The following is a 17,737-nucleotide window of genomic DNA, read 5'->3' as shown; positions in this document are numbered from 1 at the left end:
CGTCAGCTCAGGTCATGATCTCGTGGTTTGTGAGTTCGAGCTCCGCGTCGGGCTCTGTGCTGACAGCTCGGAGCCTGGAGCCTGCTTTGGGTTCTGTGTCTCCCTCTCTCTCTGCCCCTCCCCTGCTCATGCTCTCTCTCTCTCTCTCTGTCTCAAAAATAAATAAAAACATTAAAAAAAAAAAAGACACTCCATCTACCACGGAGTAGATGTTTATGTTTTTGCCCGTCTGTCAGTCTGGTAATTGGCTCTGTCATACGTGATATCATAAACTTTTTTGCCAAGAATAGCGTTTTGTCAACCCTCAGCTGTGTGTAAGTAGGCTCTTGAGAAGCAAGGATTCCCCAAGCTTAGAAGAGCACATTGTGTACTGGCCTTACATCCATAAACCGCTTTCATCCAACCTTCTACCCCTCTTATCAAGTTGGCTGACGCTGCTGGGAGAGGTAAGAGAGGCTTGTGGACAGGCAGGTATGACAAATGTGTAAATGTGCCCAGGGCTAAGACCACAGACGGCGAAGGCCCCTGTGCACTCCAACTTGAAAAGGAAAGAAAGAAACTTAACCCTTCAGACCGAACACGGCCTAACATATTAGCTGCTGGTTTGGGGCCCGTGTCCCAGCCCTACCAGTCCAGTGTCCCAGGAGGGGGATGCTTTATGCACATTCACCTTGCAAACTGTCGTGAGTACATTCTTGCCCCTCTTGGTGGTCGTTTTTAATAAACATTTTGTGGATGTGTAACCAGCAGAAAAGTGCAGGAATCATGAGTTGCAGCTCCGTGAATTATTATGCTCCTGCCAGCACTGCCCAGGTCAAGAAGTAGACCACCACCAGGACCCCAGAAACTCCCTCCTGCCCCTTCCACTCTCTCCTCCTCCTTCGTCTCCAAAGCAAGCACTGTCCTAACTTCAAACAGTTCGCTTGCAGTGGTTTGTAACTTGATATAAATGGAATCCTACTGTTTGTATTCTTTTGTGGCTGGCATCTTTCACTTTATGAGATTCATCCCTGCTGTTGCAGGTAGCAGTAATTCTTATTAATACAATAGGAAACGATCCATTAATGAAAAGGATTTTTTGAATTGTGGCCACTGGTTCAGAGCTCAAATGTGTGGATGGATCTTTACTTCTCTCTTTGCCTCTTGTCACTCAAGTCAATAACAGCCTTGTGGCCATATTCCTCGTACTCTTTCTACTGACAAAAATAAAAGGTAGGAAGTAATAGTTCTCAAGTGGCCGCTGTGTGACCTTGAGCACATCCTTCCAACTCTCTGTTACACACTTGAAAAACTTGCGTATCCATGCCTAGCTGTTTCATGTAGGACAACATTCCTAAGAATACTTTGTAAGTGACAGGTAAGTGGTGAAAGACCATGAGAACATTCCATCTGATCTCCCTACACCAGCACTAAGTACCCACTTATTATTCACTGTCATCCTAATGAGCTAGAGTCTACTTACTCCCATTTTACAGGTGAGGGAATTGAGGCACAGAGCAGGCCAGGGTCTTGCCTGAGGAGGCATAGCTCTAGGAGACAGAGCGGGAAGGTGAAGTTCAAAGCCAGTGCTCCTCTCCACTCCCCTGTGCTGCCACGCAGGTGCTTTATTAAAGCTGCCTACAGGCACGGGAAGGATACTTTCAAAGCCAAGGGGGCCTGGAAGAACCTCTCTCGGGCTCCCACACTGCCCTTTTGTCACTTCGTAGAGTACTAGGAACTTTTCCTGGTACGAAGTGTTCCATCTGCCCTGGAGCGCTTTCCCCACTATTGGTGAGGCTGTCTCCTTCAGACCTTTAACATTTTTTTTTTTAACGTCCGTTCGTTTTTGAGAGAGACAGAGATAGAGCATGAGCGGGGGAGGGACAGAAAGAGAGGGAGACACAGAATCCGAAGCAGGCTCCAGGCTCCACACTGTCGGCACAGAGCCCGACGTGGTGCTCGAACCCACGGACCGTGAGATCATGACCTGAGCCAAAGCCAGAGTCTTAACTGACTGAGCCACCCAGGTGCCCGTAGGTCCTTTAGGTGTTAGGATAGCTGTCACCACCATCACAGGGGTCTTTCTCAGCACTCTGTTTGGATAGAGCTAATCTTTTGGCCCTGTCAGAGCATTGTGTTTCCTCCCTCCTGTGATTACTCTCTATAATGGCTGTACTGACCTCCTGATTGAGTTATCTCTCTTCCCTCTATAGTGTAATATCCCTTTGAGGTGTCACCAGAAATGGCCTTGCTCACAGAGCCTGGCAGTGTTAGGACTTCATCTAGAATCTTTGAAGAAACCAGATGGGTCTCCAAGTCCCCGGCTGTCTGCTCCCTACCGCTGGGGAGCCACTGAGCTTCTGGGCCGTGTAGTCAAGTGTTTCCTGAGCACAGACTCCCGTGTGGTCTGCCCGTTGACTGGGGTAAATGGGTTCTGGAAAGCAGCATGGGGTCAGCGTGAGCCCAGAGCAAACCCTGGCAAACAGTCTTCACCTGGTTTGAATTTTTTACGCATCCTTTCAATTAGCGATGGGCTTTGTGGCTACACAACCACAATCCCCCACGGGGCTGAAAAGGAGTTAAAATTGACCCCACATGTTTCTAAAAATGTCACTTCCTGGTCTCTCCCTTCACTACCTTTTACACGTTGGGTCTTTATTGGGAAGTTAAGGAGCAGTTCCGCAGATAGAAGGTAAGGGACCTCCAGTCGAATCAGAGTTTTGATCTCGACCAGGCTCTTCCTTTCAACTCTCCTGGGTCTGCAAGAAAAGCGACTTTTTAGTCCTATTGTGACACTTGTCACTTCTCAGCCACTCTGGCTCAAAGGCAAGTCTCTAGAATGAATGCTGCTCAAAACCACCGACTCTGTTGTTGGGGAAACCCGAATGGGTCATGGCCGCCCTTGTAACCAGCTGGTTGTCAAGCAGCTGTGCTTTATTTGGGGCCAGTCTCCCCGAGTGGTCAGGGATGGGGAAATGGCCCTTCCCTCGAGGGGGATCCAGGCGGGCACGGGGGAGGCGTGAAGTCAGAAGCGGGCGTCTCTCCCCACCAGCCCGTCTCCGCCTCCCTCGCGGCAGCAGCTGCCTGAAGGAAATTGTGTCTTTCGTCTGCCAGCACTTTTCCTGGAACCACAGGAGCAGATGGCAGACACGTGAGTGTAAGCACTCATGACCACCTCCTCACTTGGGACCCACTAGACAGGCTGGTGACCAGAGTAAGGAAGTAAGAGAGCTGCATCAAGGGCTCGAGATGCCAAAGGCTTCAAATGGGGGAGGGAAAAGAAGACCCCCAAGGCCTTAACCACAGGGAACTCTTCACGCCCACCGCGGGAGAGACAGACTGTCAGGAGTGGGTTTGTGGAGGGGAGTTTAGAGAGCAAACAACTTCGTAGTTCCCCGATTTGGGAGATACACCACCCCCAACCTCATGGAACGCACTGATCTTTCTCTGGAAAGAGAACGTGTCCACCGTGTCTGGTGCTCAGGCTCATGTTTGCAGGGTGGGGTAGAGCAGGATTAACCCAGTTTCGCTGGAAGATCAGGAACAGAGTGCTTCTTAGCCTGTGGTCAGCAGCAGCTCCAGGATCAGATCTGTTTGTGCAGTGCTCCTCAGCTGGGCCAGTTTTAGCCCCGCGGGACATTGGGCAACGTCTGGAGATGTGAGTTGTCACAACTGGAGGGGGGTGTTGCTGGCATCTAGTGAGTAGGAGCAGGGTTGGTGCTAAGCATCACACAACACACAACAGCCCCCAGGCAGAAAAAGAAAAAAATAAATTCTCCTGCCCAGGATGCAAATAGCACCAAAGTTGAGAAACTCTGAATCAGTGTCTCTGAGGGTGTGGGGTTTCCTAGGGTAGAAGCACCTTTCGTTGCAGAGAAGGTTGTCCTTGAAACTCGGCCACAGCTCTGGCACAGTGGGGCCCTAACTCTCAGGGGCGTGTGAATCACCAGGGTGGCTCTGGTGCAAATGCAGGTTGGGATTCTGCCAGTCTGGATAGGGTGCCATGGCCACTGGTCCCAGGTCCCGCTGTTAGCAGCCAGGGATTTTGAGTGTGCTCATAATCTCTCCCTGCCTTTCCTTTTCCTTCTCCCTCTCTTTCCGTTCCCGCCCCACCGCTTTCCCCAGCCTACTCTGTTCGAACATTCCGTGCCCTGTCACTAAGGAACATTTGGTGGTGGTTAAACTCCACTGCCCGGATGACAGCTTCTCTCCAGATGTTGCCAATTTGAGATTCTGAGTGTTGATGAAATCAATTGACTGAGTTGGAAAAAGGACCCCAAGGGACCTGATCAAACTTACCCCCACACACTTGAATCAACTTGTACCTCAAAGACATTTTTTGCATGCTCTGATAGACCATGTAGAGCACATGACTTTGGGGGTGCTTAGGCCTGCTACAGCTTCACAGCACATTTGCCTTTTAAACCAGAGGCGACAAACTTGTTTCTAGAAAGGGCCGGGTAATAAATATTTTAGGCTTTGTAGGTCATACAGTCTGTCACGATTACCCACTCCTGCCATTGTAGTGAGAAAGCAACCCTAGACAATACGCAAATGAATAGGTGTAGCTGTGTTGCAGTTAAACTTTATTTACAAAAACACGCAGTGAGCTGGCTTTGGCCCATGGGCTCTAGGTTGCAAACCCCTATTCTAAACCATTCCGATTCATGTCTCTGCTTCAGAAAGAAAAAAAAAAAGTCATATAGGGAAAACCTTACTGAACGTGCGAGTCATAAATGTCTATAGGGCTAAGGTGAGTAGTTACTCTTTCGTTTATTGCACAGAACTGTAAAATGAAATGCGTTATTTAAGTTGGCAGAAACAGCGATGTCTTTGTATGCCAATTTCTTTGAGGGAGGTAGGAATAGGACTAGAAAGGGCAATAAATAAGGAACAGAAAGATGTACCAAAGGGCTAATCTTACCTTGCAGTCCACGTGGTCTTTTCTCTGGTCTTGAGCACTCTTCTGCTCTCGGAATAAATGGAGAGAGCGAACATCGCAAAGATTGCCTTTCTCTTCCGTCAGACCCAGGGCATTCTTTGGAGGTATTGATTTTTCTTGCTGTCACTGACTTCTGTGAGGCCTTATGTTTGCAGTGAGGGGATATTGTTCAGCCTGAAATGCTGGCATTGCTTAGAGCATCCTGGCCGTAGCTTTGCGTTGATGGTTTAAACCATAGAGAATCGCAGGCTAAATTCAACACGGACCTCTCCTTGTTGGGGCCAGGGCCATGCATGCCGACAGAAAACTGCAGTCCCTGGGTGTTTGCGTGGCTCCCGGCCACACAGATCACTGGGACCAGGCTGAATTGAGGCCATGTAGCACTCCTCACAAATCCTGCATTATTTGGAGAGGAGAATGCCTTAACATCCATGCCTCGTGCTGGCAGATAGGCTTCTTCAGCCAGGGTCTCCAGAATGTGTTGGGCCTCTGTGATCACCTCTGTGATCATCAAATGTGGGGTCAGACTCCAAGGGCTCCCTGGGGAATTTAGTTAGCAGTCTCTGCCTCCCACACCACACCTTGCTTGCAGGCATTCATTCACATGCACACATCGGGGCTCAGGCAGCAAGAAAAGTAAGGTGGGTCTCTGGCAGCAGGAGAGAGTAGCATTGTAGACCTCCATTGGGGTGGATTCTATCTATACGCAGTGATCTGACACAGGGTCTCCTGCCGCACAAACGGAAGAAAGAGTTGTATTTCATCTGTGTGGAGAAGCAGTCTCCAACTGCAGTCGGGAGCCACAGATTCTTTGAACAGTGGCCCATCTTCAGTGAACACTGCCGTGTGGCCTGTGTGGGTCATCATTCTAGGACTCATTCAGTCATACGATCACACCTTCAAGTATTTGTCTCCCTTGGCAGGTGGCTGAGTATAAAATTCATGGGGCCTGCTTCCTTTCACTGGGGAGTTTGAGGTCTTTCTTAGTACTCTCTTCCAGCATATAAAGTACCAGAATATGAGGTGGTGAGATGAGGGTTGACAAACAGGAGTCTGTTCCTGCCATCTTGGAGGTGATAGACTAGCCAAGAAGTTGAAGATCAAAGAAACATGGCACACACCTACTACCGTTGTGATGAGTCTTAACGAGGAAAAGTACTGTTCTCCTCATCTTATGTCACTGCAACTCCCAAACTCAGATACTGTTGTCATACCCATTTTGGAGATGTGTCTCTAGAGGCTCAAAGGTTGCCCCCCTGCTGCCAGCCAGGAAGTGGCTCTCCAGTTCAGCTCGCAGAGAGAGGAAAGGTCGGTTTCTCAAGTTGAAGTATGATCTGTGATAGTCTTGGAGACATGGAAGCTGGTGATTTAAACGCATCTCCAGAGCTGGGATTAATAAGCCCAAAACATTTTGTGCAGATCGAGGAGCTAATTATAAACCACACGTTCTTCAACTTTAAAATTGGAGAAACCCCACAGATGGTAGGTTGCAAAATGAAGCATCGCAGACAATGAGATTGACAGGTGTGACCGTGTGTTTCTGGTCCTGATGGTTGGCATCCCACCCGTCTGAATTAGAGTTGGTTGTTAAGTCCTGGCCCACTCCAGGTCAGAGGGTAGCTACCTTTTCCTGGCGGGCAGCATGAGGATTCGTTGACCTTAATTCCACAAATATTGATTGAGCACCAAGGAGGCTCACTCCTAGTTCTAGGGGAGTCCAGTGAATAGGAGGACGTGATGCCTGCTCCCAGGAGGCACCCATTCAACTTGCAAACATATGAAAGAACTTAAGAAAACAAGTCAGGGTGGGAACCTTGAAAGTCAAGGCTGCGGAGTGACTGGTTGTTGGGGGGACAACCTGCTCCTTTAGAAAGAGCAATCAGGGCGGCTCCCTCTGAAGAGGTGACATTTATGTGAGGGCCTTTATGGTCAGCGGAAGTCAGCAGTGCAGAGGGGAGTGTTTTCCAAAAGAGGCTGAGATGAGCTTTCTGGTACGTGTGTAAGGACAGCTGACGCCAAGGAAGCTGGGACGAGGGTTTAGTGGGTGATCTTTGTGAGACCAGAGGGCCTTGAGGGCTGCCTGAGGACTCTGGATTTTGCCAAGAATGAAATGAACCACAGAGCCACCCTGTTCAGAGGCAGGTACATGATGGTTGCTCATCTGTGGACAACATTGGCCATTCTGTTCATGTCCTGCATGCAGGAAGACCGTGGAGCAAACTCTGAGTTAGTCAATAAGAAGCTTTATTAATAAATAAGTAAATGTATTGATAATGTCCACAGTGAGCGTCTAGCATTTCCAGTCCCATTCACACGTCCCCGAGAGAATAGTTTATGTTTGGGATAAGTGACATTAGGCTCTGGGTTGAACAGTGGGAGCCTCCTGTACTTGACAGAGCGTTCTTTTTTTCTGAGGAGGGTCAAGGTGGTCAAGGTTATCCTGAGATTGCCCAGGACACAGAAGTACAACACGACAGGGCCAGATCACCTCCCAGTGGTGCTGAAACTGCCCTCCTTCACGTTACACCCTCCTCATGGAAATAAGAATCTGTTCACACGCAGGATGTCCTCAGAAATGCTTGACTTGGAGACTTACAGAAGTCAGGGTCAGGAAAACAGCTTGTTTGGGGATTTGTGGTACTTTGCTAGCTTGTTGATAACAACCCTGATTCTATAACAGGGCTTGAGGAGGAAGCCCAGCAAAGATCATTATGCCCACATGTGTGTAGCTTTTGTTTCTCCCAGTGATTCTTGAAGAATTTTTTTCCTTCCCTACTGCATGGAGTTCATCTGCTCCGACGACTCATTCATCATCCTTGGTTGCTGTCCTGTCCTCTCCGCCTTCAGGTTGGGGCAGTTCTGGAAGTGATTAGGCTGTTGTAAATCAGCTTTTATGATGTGTGTGTCAGAGATAAGCAGCGGGGAAAGCGGGAGTTAAAGAACTCATCCCCTCTTGCCCTGACAGTTACCCCAGTGATGGAATTAAAAAATATATATGACTGGAAAGTATGGTGGTTGGCAGAATATTTTCTCCACAGGCATATCCAGCATTTAAATTTGGCTCTTTAATGCGAGCTCTGCTTTGTTTTTATGCCATTTTATTGGGGCGTGGCTTACCTAAGATAGAGCAAACCAAATATTAAATCCACACCTCAAGGAACTTTTCTGTGTGTATCCTTTTAACCACCACCCAGATGTAGATACAGAACATCTCCAGCACCCTCCATGTTTCCTTTATGTCCCTTCCCTCTGTCCTGATCTCAGCCACCATAGACAGCCTCGGGCTGTTCTTGAACTTCATATAAACGGAATCACATGGCACGTACTCTTTTTTGTCTGCCAGCATTCTCTATGTGACATTCATCCCTGTGGCTGGGTGTAGTCGTTCATTCTCGCTGTTGTGGGGGATGCCATCTATCGTGGTTTCTCAGCTGTGCCATTACTGACATCGGGAGCTGGATCATTTTTGTTGTGGGGACTGTCCTGTGTGTGCATCGTAGGATGTTTAGCAACATCTCTCCGGCCTCTGCCCACTAGACGCCAATAGCATATACCACCCACCCCCTGCCCCCCAGCCCCAGTAACTTCCCCAGGCATTGAAAACTATTGCATCATATGCCACAGATTTCAGGAGATTTTTTTCAACGTTTATTTATTTTCAGGAGAGAAAGAGCACAAGCGGGGGAGGGGCAGAGAGAGAGGGAGACACAGATTCGAAGCAGACTCCAGGCTCTGAGCTGTCAGCACAGAGCCTGACGCGGGGCTTGAACTCACAAACAGCGAGATCGTGACCTGAGCCGAAGTCAGACGCTTAACCAACTCAACCACCCAGGCGCCCCAGGAGATTTTTTATTTAGCAATAATTTCACACTTACTGAAAAGTTGCAGAAATGAGACAAACGATAACCAGAATGTACTCTTTACTTAGATTCACATATGACTAACAATTTACCCTATTTGTTTTATCATGGCTTCTCTCTTGTTCACACATACACACACGCAATTTGTTTCTGACCCATTCAGGAGGCAGTTGCATCCACCTCGGCCATTTACTACCATATACTTCCATGTGTATTTCCCAAGAGGAAGGATCTTCTCCAACATTACCATAATTATCACTGTTATCAAAATTAACACAGAAAATTTAGCATATTTATTAATTGCCTGTGTCCCAATTTTCGTCAGTTTCTCCACAGTTATCCTTCATGACATTCTCACTACAGAATAGGTTCTGGTCCAGGATCGTGTATTCTATACCATTGCCCTGGTTCCTTAGTGTTCTTTAGTGTCGAATATTCCTTCACACTTTTATGATACTGAAAAAAAAAATGATTCAAGCATATAGTCCCATTTTTTCTTAATAGAATTTTCCTCCTTTGGGAGTTTCCCCAATGTTTCCTTCTGATTACGTTCAGGATCTGTCTCCCTGGCTGGAACACTGCATGAGTGATAACGTGGACCTCTTAGGACATACACTGGGTGGCACACAGTATCCAGCTGCCGCTCATCGGCGAGGTCAAGTTTGATCTCCTGGTCAAAGTGCTGTGTGATTTCTCCATTGTGTAGCTACTAAATTTTCCCTTACAGTTAGTAAGTGCGTGGAAAAACACTTAACACCATGCAAATATCCTGCCTCCCCATTAAATTTCACCCCCAAACTTGCGCATGCCTTGACTCTCGCACGAAATCCGTCATTACCTACAATGGTTACGGAATGATGATCTTCCAAATGCAGCACCCCTTCTGTGTGCACTCCTTCTGCTCTGCTCAGCATTCTACTGCAGGCAAGAACCTGTTCTCTCCTCCCCCGTCTATTTACTGATGGGTTTATCTCTTACCGGTATGGACTCATGATTTCCTCTTTTTTCAGTGGTTTATGAATCCCTACTGTTTTCAATGATTTGAGGCTCAAATTGCTTGGCTTTGGCTAGTGGGGGCCCCTTGAGGTTGTGCCTGGTGTCCTTCTGGCAAACCTCCATCAGTTTTCAGGGTACCTGGGTGACTCATTCGGTTACACATCTGACTGTTGGTTTGGGCTCAGGTCACGATCTCACGGTTTTGTGAGTTCAAGACCCACGTCAGGCTCTGTGCTGATAGCCCTGAGCCTGCTTGGGATCCTCTCTGTCCCATTCTCTCTGCCCCGTATCTCTGCCTCTCTCAAATAAATTAAAAAAATTTTTTTTCGTGATTTTCAAAAAATCCTTTTTCATTTGTAACACTTCCTTTCTGGCATAACAAGATGTCCCAGGCTCATACCTTCCCTTCTCCTGTCCTAGAATCAGCCATCCCTCCAGAGTTCTGATTCCTTTTAAGGGAGAATGGTAGAAACTAGCACGATTTATTTATCCCTTTTCCTATTAGTTGACATGTGAGTTGTTTCTAGTTCTAGGCTATTGTAAAATATTCTCTGAATACACTCTTTTACGTTTTCTTGGACCTGTGCACTGATTCCTGTTAGGTCTATAACGAGGAGAAGCAATGGAGAGTCATATAATCTCCACTCTGTATACTCAACAGAAATAACATGAAGTCCACACACACAAAAACGGACACAGATATTCAAAGCAGCTTTGTTGATAATCCGTGTGTGTGTGTGTGTGTGTGTGTGTGTGTGTGTGTGTGTATTTAGCTTCAACAGATACTGCTAAGTAGTTTTTCAAAGTGTTCATACCGTTAGTTTTGTCGGGGACATGGAAGTTGTTGGTCCCGGCAGGTAGGGAAGAATAATCAGTGGCAGGCGTCATAATGAGCCGTTGTAATCCAGAGACGTGTTTTCTAACAATGGCAGAACTGCTCATCTGCCAACAGATAATGAGTGGAAAATGCTGAGATTTTACCACCTGGTCTACTCTTAAGCATCTCTTTAGAGACTGCTGCTTTAGGATGGGCAAGATGGAAGTTACTCAATGCAAGAATCTCCCGCTATCTGCAAAACAGTTCTTATTTCAGTGGTGCCAGTGACGGCACTTAGGAACTGCAGGGCCATTGCTGGGGGTGCCCGCTGTTTTCTCAAACATTAAGGTCACGGTGTTGTTTTAAAAGTGCCTCCCCAGGGGAAGAAGGGGTGTCCCAAGGCCCCACTCACATCTTCTGGCCGTTAGGGGCCCATTTAAAACCCTGGGAACAGTCATTCCCGCAGCAGCCTGAGAGAGTAAATATCCCTCTGTGTACACCCAGGGAGTCACTTAGTGTTCCAGACATTTGAGATATGGGGCTTAGGGACAGCGGGCGCGGGAGAAAGCTGCTGGAGGCCAACAGGAAAGTGAGTCAGTCTGGTATCATGGGACTAGATACGAGGCTCCGTGTCGGTAGGAACTGCTTGGGCATGGCCCAGCCTCTGCAGCTGAAACCTTCTACGTCCAGAATATCTGTCCTCCGTACTCACAGCACAGCGTTAGATCAAAGAGTTATCTGAAGCCCTTTGTAGAAATTCTAAACACAGGAAGCATCACGCGTAAGAGGCACAGTGGACTCTTAGTAACTCCGATGAGCCTTTGTAGGAATTAGCAACTAGTAAAATGCATCTCTATGGATGCCTTTTAACCAGGTGCCCTCTCTGGGTGGACACGTTCCCCCCCCCCACCCCCCCGTGGAATGGTGAAAGCCCTCCCACGCGCTTTCCAAGAGAGCTCTTGTGCCGTGTACAGCTGCAGAGCCGCGTGCAGCGATCCTGGGTAGATTCTGGTGGTTCAGATGAACCCGACTGCAACTCGTATTAACCTCCACGGTCCTCTCTTCTCTCTCCCCGTCCCGCCAGGCCTGTCCGCAGATGGTGGCGCCAAGCGCCAGGAGCACCTGTCCCGGTTTTCCATGCCTGACCTCAGCAAAGACTCTGGAATGAATGTCTCTGAGAAGCTGAGCAACATGGGCACTCTAAACTCGTCCATGCAGTTCCGGAGCGCAGAGTCCGTCCGCAGCCTGCTCTCCGCCCAGCAGTACCAGGAGATGGAGGGAAACCTCCACCAGCTCGGCAACCCCATCGGGTACAGAGACCTGCAGTCCCACGGAAGGATGCACCAGAGCTTTGACTTCGATGGAGGGATGGCAGGCAGCAAGCTGCCAGGGCAGGACGGCATGAGGATCCAGCCCATGAGCGAACGCACGCGGAGGAGAAGTACCTCCCGTGATGACAGTCGCCGCTTCCGACCTCACCGGTCCAGGCGTTCCCGGCGCTCTCGCTCCGACAACGCCCTGCACCTGGCCAGCGAGCGCGAGGCCATCTCCCGGTTAAAAGAAAGGCCCCCCCTCAGAGCCAGGGAGGACTATGACCAGTTCATGCGCCAGCGGAGCTTCCAGGAGAGCCTGGGCCAAGGCTCCCGCCGGGACCTGTACGGCCAGTGCCCGAGAACGGTGTCGGACCTGGCTCTGCAGAATGCCTTTGGGGAGCGATGGGGACCCTACTTCACCGAGTATGATTGGTGTTCCACCTGCTCTTCCTCTTCGGAGTCTGACAACGAGGGCTATTTCCTAGGAGAACCAATCCCCCAGCCCGCCCGCCTGCGCTACGTCACGAGCGACGAGCTGTTGCACAAATACAGCTCTTACGGCCTCCCCAAGTCTTCCACGTTAGGGGGCAGGGGACAGGTGCACAGCAGGAAAAGACAAAAGAGCAAAAACTGTATCATTTCCTAATACGATTGGGGTCAGGGAATGGGGGAAGATGGGAGCTAAGAATGTAAAGTCAGAAACTTGCACTGTTTTAAAATGTAAAGCGCTTTTGGGGGGGTGGTTGCTGGAGGAGAAGAGGGAAACGCTGGCAGTTGATGGAGGCAAGGTCATAGACTGACTCAATAGGTAGTCGCAGTTCTCGGCATGTTGAATATTATTTGCACATTTCACTTTGGAAACGCTATAGACTCTGTGGAGGCCAGAGTTGGTCACCTCCTTCCCGTCAGTCTGTGTTGAGTCGCCTTTCGCAAGATGGCAAGTTGTTTCCCGCTCGCTTATATCCTCTCTGGCTCTCTCTTACTTTTAGGACCCTTTCTCCAGTAAGTAATTTGTTTATTAGCCAGGACCCCAGACTAAGTTATTTACATGTCCACTGTAAATGCAATGTAAATGAGAGTTCTGATAAAATATTTTTGTATTTTGTAATATCAAAGGAATTTCTATATCGTAGGACTCAGTGAAGCCTTGCATGCATACCCAGCGTCGTCTTTGAGTAGTATTCAGAGGTGGTCCAGGACCACCGTTTTTTTTTTTTTTTTTCTTTTTTCTATACAAATTTGTTACATGTCAGTGAGACCTTTTTCAAAGGAGTTTATTCAATTTGGCTTTTTGTGGCTGAAAAAAAAAATTATTACACCCAAAGCATTCTATGCTCCATTCCATCTTCAGGAGAGACATCCTTAGGTCTGCTCCCACCCTCGGTAGAATTTATTCTCTACAAAGTGATAGTAATTTTTATTAAAATTGCAAACGTAACTTTTGCCAATTAGAGAAACCAACCAGTGTCAGTCAAGTCCCGTGAGAAACGCCATCCCTGCTGGGAACACTGAAGTTGCTCACTGTTGACCTGTCCCTTGGGGATAGTGAAAGTGCCCGTGAGTGGTGCCGTTGTGTGATGTCCGCATGACGTTGTTTTGAATGTGGCATTATTTTCTGGTGCTCATGTTTCCTGGATTATATTATCTGCTTTCCTTTACCAAGGCAGACGGAACAGCTGCCTTAGCCTGACAACCGGTTGTCCTCAGTGCAAACTTAGGCATTAGACATTGAGGGGCAGAAGGGTTCTGAGGGGCTCTGGGAGTGACGGGGGGTCACATGCAGATTGTATGCCATGCATGGAGAAGGAACAAGGCAGTTTCAAAGCAGAAAGCAGGTCAAGGGTAGAGACTGAAGGGGAATATGAAGGAAGGTCAGAGCAAAGAACTTCTGGAAAGGAAGTAGACTAGCGGTGACCATTACCTTGAATAACCCCACAGTGCTTGTGGAAGGAGTCCAGTTTAACCCACCCCGTAACCAGAGTGTCTGGGTTACCCAGGAGAGGGAGCTGCTCAGGAGATTTCAGGGTAATGGCCTTGCAAACCAACCATTGTTGAGAAGGGGATTTCCATTTTGAACTTTGGGGACTGTTGGTCAGACAGAAAATGGGCTCAAAAGTGAGTTTGCTTAAAGAAGACATTTAGCGGTTGTGTTGTTTATAGTAAAAAAAAAAAAAACAAAAAAACTTCCTACGTTGCTTCGGTTCAAAATGAAGCGCTTGCTTTCTGTTCCATTCTCCTCCTCCTTTTAATGGATTGTGGCGGTTGAAATAATCCATTGGAGGACCCACCTTTAGTGAGATGTACTGTGGATGTAGTACACGGCGTATCTCAGTGGCCATCTGCCATGGTGAGGTGAGTGTGGTCTCTTTTCAGTATAGTAGTTAATATTTTCTAGTATTTTCTTATGGAGAGAATGTGAAAAGTGGCTTTTCAGACACCATCCCAAATGGGTCTGGGGAATAGAAGGCTATAAAGGATGTGGAAATGGCACTCCATTCAGGATGTATACAAATAATTTGCTTTTCAGGTATTAATATGACATTTGTCATTGTCACTGATTTTTTAAAAAAGCAATGCAAATGTTGGTTGTGGCTGTTTTCCGCATGCTATCTTCATTATCTAAATGCTTCATTAATTATCCAAGCCTCCGGAGAATTAACTCTATTACGTTTGTATAGTAAGTTTGTAAACTGCTTGGCAAAACTGATTAAGAAATACTGTGCAGCACCATGCTACTGAAGTGGCCGGTTTCTGGTAGAAATCGGGTGAGTCCAATGTGGAGTTTTGAGTTCCTTGGTTGAGAATAAAAAGGCATTTTGGAAAAAGAAAAGAGAGACAAAAGTAGATCGCTTAACGTAGCCAACAGCTGAAAAATAACGTCTGTCCTCTCTAGCCTGGAATCCAATGAAAGAAATTCTCCTGGTAAAAAAAAAAAAAAAAAAAAAGCTGCTTTCTAACTCCATCCTTTTCAGAGTACCTCTTACTTTCCCCAGATGAGGCTTTAGCCACCATCCACAGAAAGAAGATGGTAGCCAGAAATCAACACGGAACCATATCCCGACAAGGGATGGGAGGAATAAGGGATTTCGGATCTAGCGGTGCAGGGAGCGTCCGGCAGCCGAACTGGTCCGAGCTTGAGATGTAGTGAGAGGCAGGCCTCAGGGCCACACTGTGTGTAAACAAGGTCACCTCCATGTTTTCTATCCCTGCTCCCCACCCCACATGCAGCCAAGCACCTTACAGAGAATGCCCACGAGGACGGTTAAATCATCACAAAGATGACGGGACCTCCAAGTGAGTGCCCTGGGGGAAAGCAGGATGTCACTGTGTTAGGAATTACACCTCTTCGTGATACCTTAAACGTAACATCGCAGAATCCTGTTCCCAAACACTCAATGCATTCTTTTCTGAGGCAAGAACTTTGGGTCCTTACCGGATTCCTCCCGCATAACCATGAGCTCTTCTCGGTCGAGTTTTGCCTGCGAGGGGGGGCTTGCAGTCACCTCTTCGTAGATCATCATATTATCCTCAGTAGACTGTTCTAGAAAAGTAATCTCTCTTTTCCTAGTTTCCTCTCTTCTCTAATGCCTTAGGTTTGTTTGGTTTTTCTACCTCTCTTCATAGTGATCTTCTTGCCTTTTGGTTAAAACCACAACTTTGGAGTTAAGTTCATTTCGTATCGCTGCTCAATTCATTGGCAACAGACCTGGCTGTTTCCCAGGAAGAAGTAGCCATTGACAGTTTCCTGAATGGCCCTGCCAATACATACAACCCTTGATACTGTGAACAGGTTTCTTGGCAGGCTGGTGGCATTGAGTGTGACATTCAGGTACCCCCCCCCCTTCCTTCTGTCATATACTTCTGGGATCTCTACCAAGCGTGAAGGTGAACGAGGTGAGGGAGATCAGAACCATGTTTCCTGGTCATGCGCAGGTTCAAGGCAGGTAGAATTCCTAGCGTTGGTTGGTCGATGCCTGCTTTCTACATTTACCTTCTCATCTCTAGTCGTTCTTTTCTGCTCTCAGCCAGCCCCGTGAACATTTCCAGTAGGGGGCCAGAAGGCAGCTCCTTCTCATCTTTTTTTCACATCCTGTAGGATTTTCTTGCACTGCAACAAATTATATTTCCTTCCCCTCCTGCAGTGGCTTTCTGCTTCTGGGGTACCACTTGCCATTGCCGAGCTCTGGTGCAGCCGGTGATGACATCTAGGTGGCACAGGCTCTGTAGTCCCTGCAGCCTGGGCAGGTATCATCGAAGTGTCCCTGTGTGCTTTCCCAGAGAGCATGGTTACAGCCTCAGAAATCTTTGTGACCCTCCAACCAGCCAGGATCGGTCGACTAGAACTGAGGTTATTTGATAACACAGCTGATCTGTGAACCAGTTTTTATGTATCTTTCCATCTTTTGCCATTGGCCCCCAAACGGTACACCAGCCATTTAGGAAGCATCGTTCATAAGTCACGGTGGATGCTAAAAGTGGAGGCTGACTTCTTAAAGCAAAACAAAGACCAGTCTCCGTGGCCTCCTTTTCCGTTCTCGTGTTCTTGGCCGATTATTACAGGCAGCCTTCTGTTCATCCTCTTGCAGAGGTCAGATAAGAGAGGCCATCTCATTCTTTGTCTAATCCCACCTTCTAACAAGAAATAACACAAGCATTTCAATTCCAAGGAGAAGTGCTCTTTGCATATCTCTGTCTAACAGAAACCAGATGCTAACGCCTGAGAAGGAGGATCTATCTGTGACAAAGGAAAAGTGGAAAATGAAACCAGTTATCTGACCGTTTCATGCCAGAAGAGTTGCTGTTAGCGACTGTTTCGCACCTTCAGGGCTTTGAAATGGGCCCTGTGGACAGCCTTCCGGCTGCAGGGCTCAGCTAAGCCTCCTCTCCTGATTTGGAAGGCAGTTTCAGATTGCCACCTTTTGAGGTACGTCTCTGGAAGTACCGGGGAAGTAGAAATGAGAGCTTTGCCTTGCCTCCAGTGCTTGGTCCCTTGGGGGCCTCAGCAGACACCCGAACTGGTTTGTCTGACCACTTGGAAGCAGTTGTCAAGGTTAGGACCAAGAAACGATTGGATTCCTTTTTCATTTTCTCATAATAGTAGCCCAGTCAACACAAGACTGCCATAAGCCATGACTCACTATTGGGAGCTATAGTCTTTTATAAGCTTACTTCCTGCTGACAAAACTAGCTTTCCCCAAGGGAAATTAAAAAAAGGAGGGAGGGAAGTCATGTAGCGTAGGAAAACATTTCTGGTGATTTAGGGTAGAAAAAATTGCTCTATCCTGAGACTTTTCAGAGACATCCCTTCACCCTACTGGGCACTTGGCCATTCATGTTCAATAGGTCACACTGACCAGCCTTTTGAGAATTTTTTGGAGAGAGTTACCCACTAGCAAGGTCTGTTCTCCAGCCTCTCTAGTTGATACTCATGTGTTTCCGCAATGCATTTTCGTTCTATCGTGGACCCTGACCTAACGCTCTAAGGTCTACAAGTCCTTCATATTCCTTAGCAAATTAGGACTTTGGCATTTTTCCTTCTCCCAAACACATTCTTTCCTGTACAGAATTGCGTTGCCCATCTCCTGCTTTAACTCCAAGTGCATAAACAAAACCTCAGAGGGTCTGAGAAGGTGAGGCAGGCCAGACTCCGTGTTGTGTGTCGAATGTCAAGGCATTTGTTAAGAAGGTCTGCAACAGGCCTTTGGTGTGGGCTCTGCCAGAGACTGTTGTGAACACTTTGCTTGAGATCCGTGCCCTGTAAAATGGATATGTTTTACTGATGTCTGTAATACATTTGTAAACTTCCAATAAAATTTGAATAAAAGAAATG

The 17,737-nt window shown here is 47.7% G+C and overlaps 1 protein-coding gene across 2 annotated transcripts in view; it reads left to right on the top strand.

Moving 5' to 3' along the window:
• Positions 1-17,735, top strand: part of PRICKLE2 (prickle planar cell polarity protein 2) — a 329,796-nt gene extending 312,061 nt beyond the window's left edge. For both annotated transcript variants that reach the window (XM_043587864.1, XM_043587866.1), the window contains one exon: positions 11,679-17,735. In XM_043587864.1, coding sequence (XP_043443799.1) covers positions 11,679-12,553 — 875 coding nt within the window. In that variant the 3' untranslated portion in view covers positions 12,554-17,735. The remainder of the gene's footprint in view (positions 1-11,678) is intronic.
• The last annotated feature ends 2 nt before the right edge of the window (positions 17,736-17,737 follow it).

The sequence above is a fragment of the Prionailurus bengalensis genome, chromosome A2 (genome assembly GCF_016509475.1).
Source record: "Prionailurus bengalensis isolate Pbe53 chromosome A2, Fcat_Pben_1.1_paternal_pri, whole genome shotgun sequence".
NCBI lineage: Eukaryota > Metazoa > Chordata > Mammalia > Carnivora > Felidae > Prionailurus > Prionailurus bengalensis.
The sequence above is the reverse complement of the archived record's forward strand: the minus strand, read 5'-3'. Positions and strand labels throughout refer to the sequence as shown.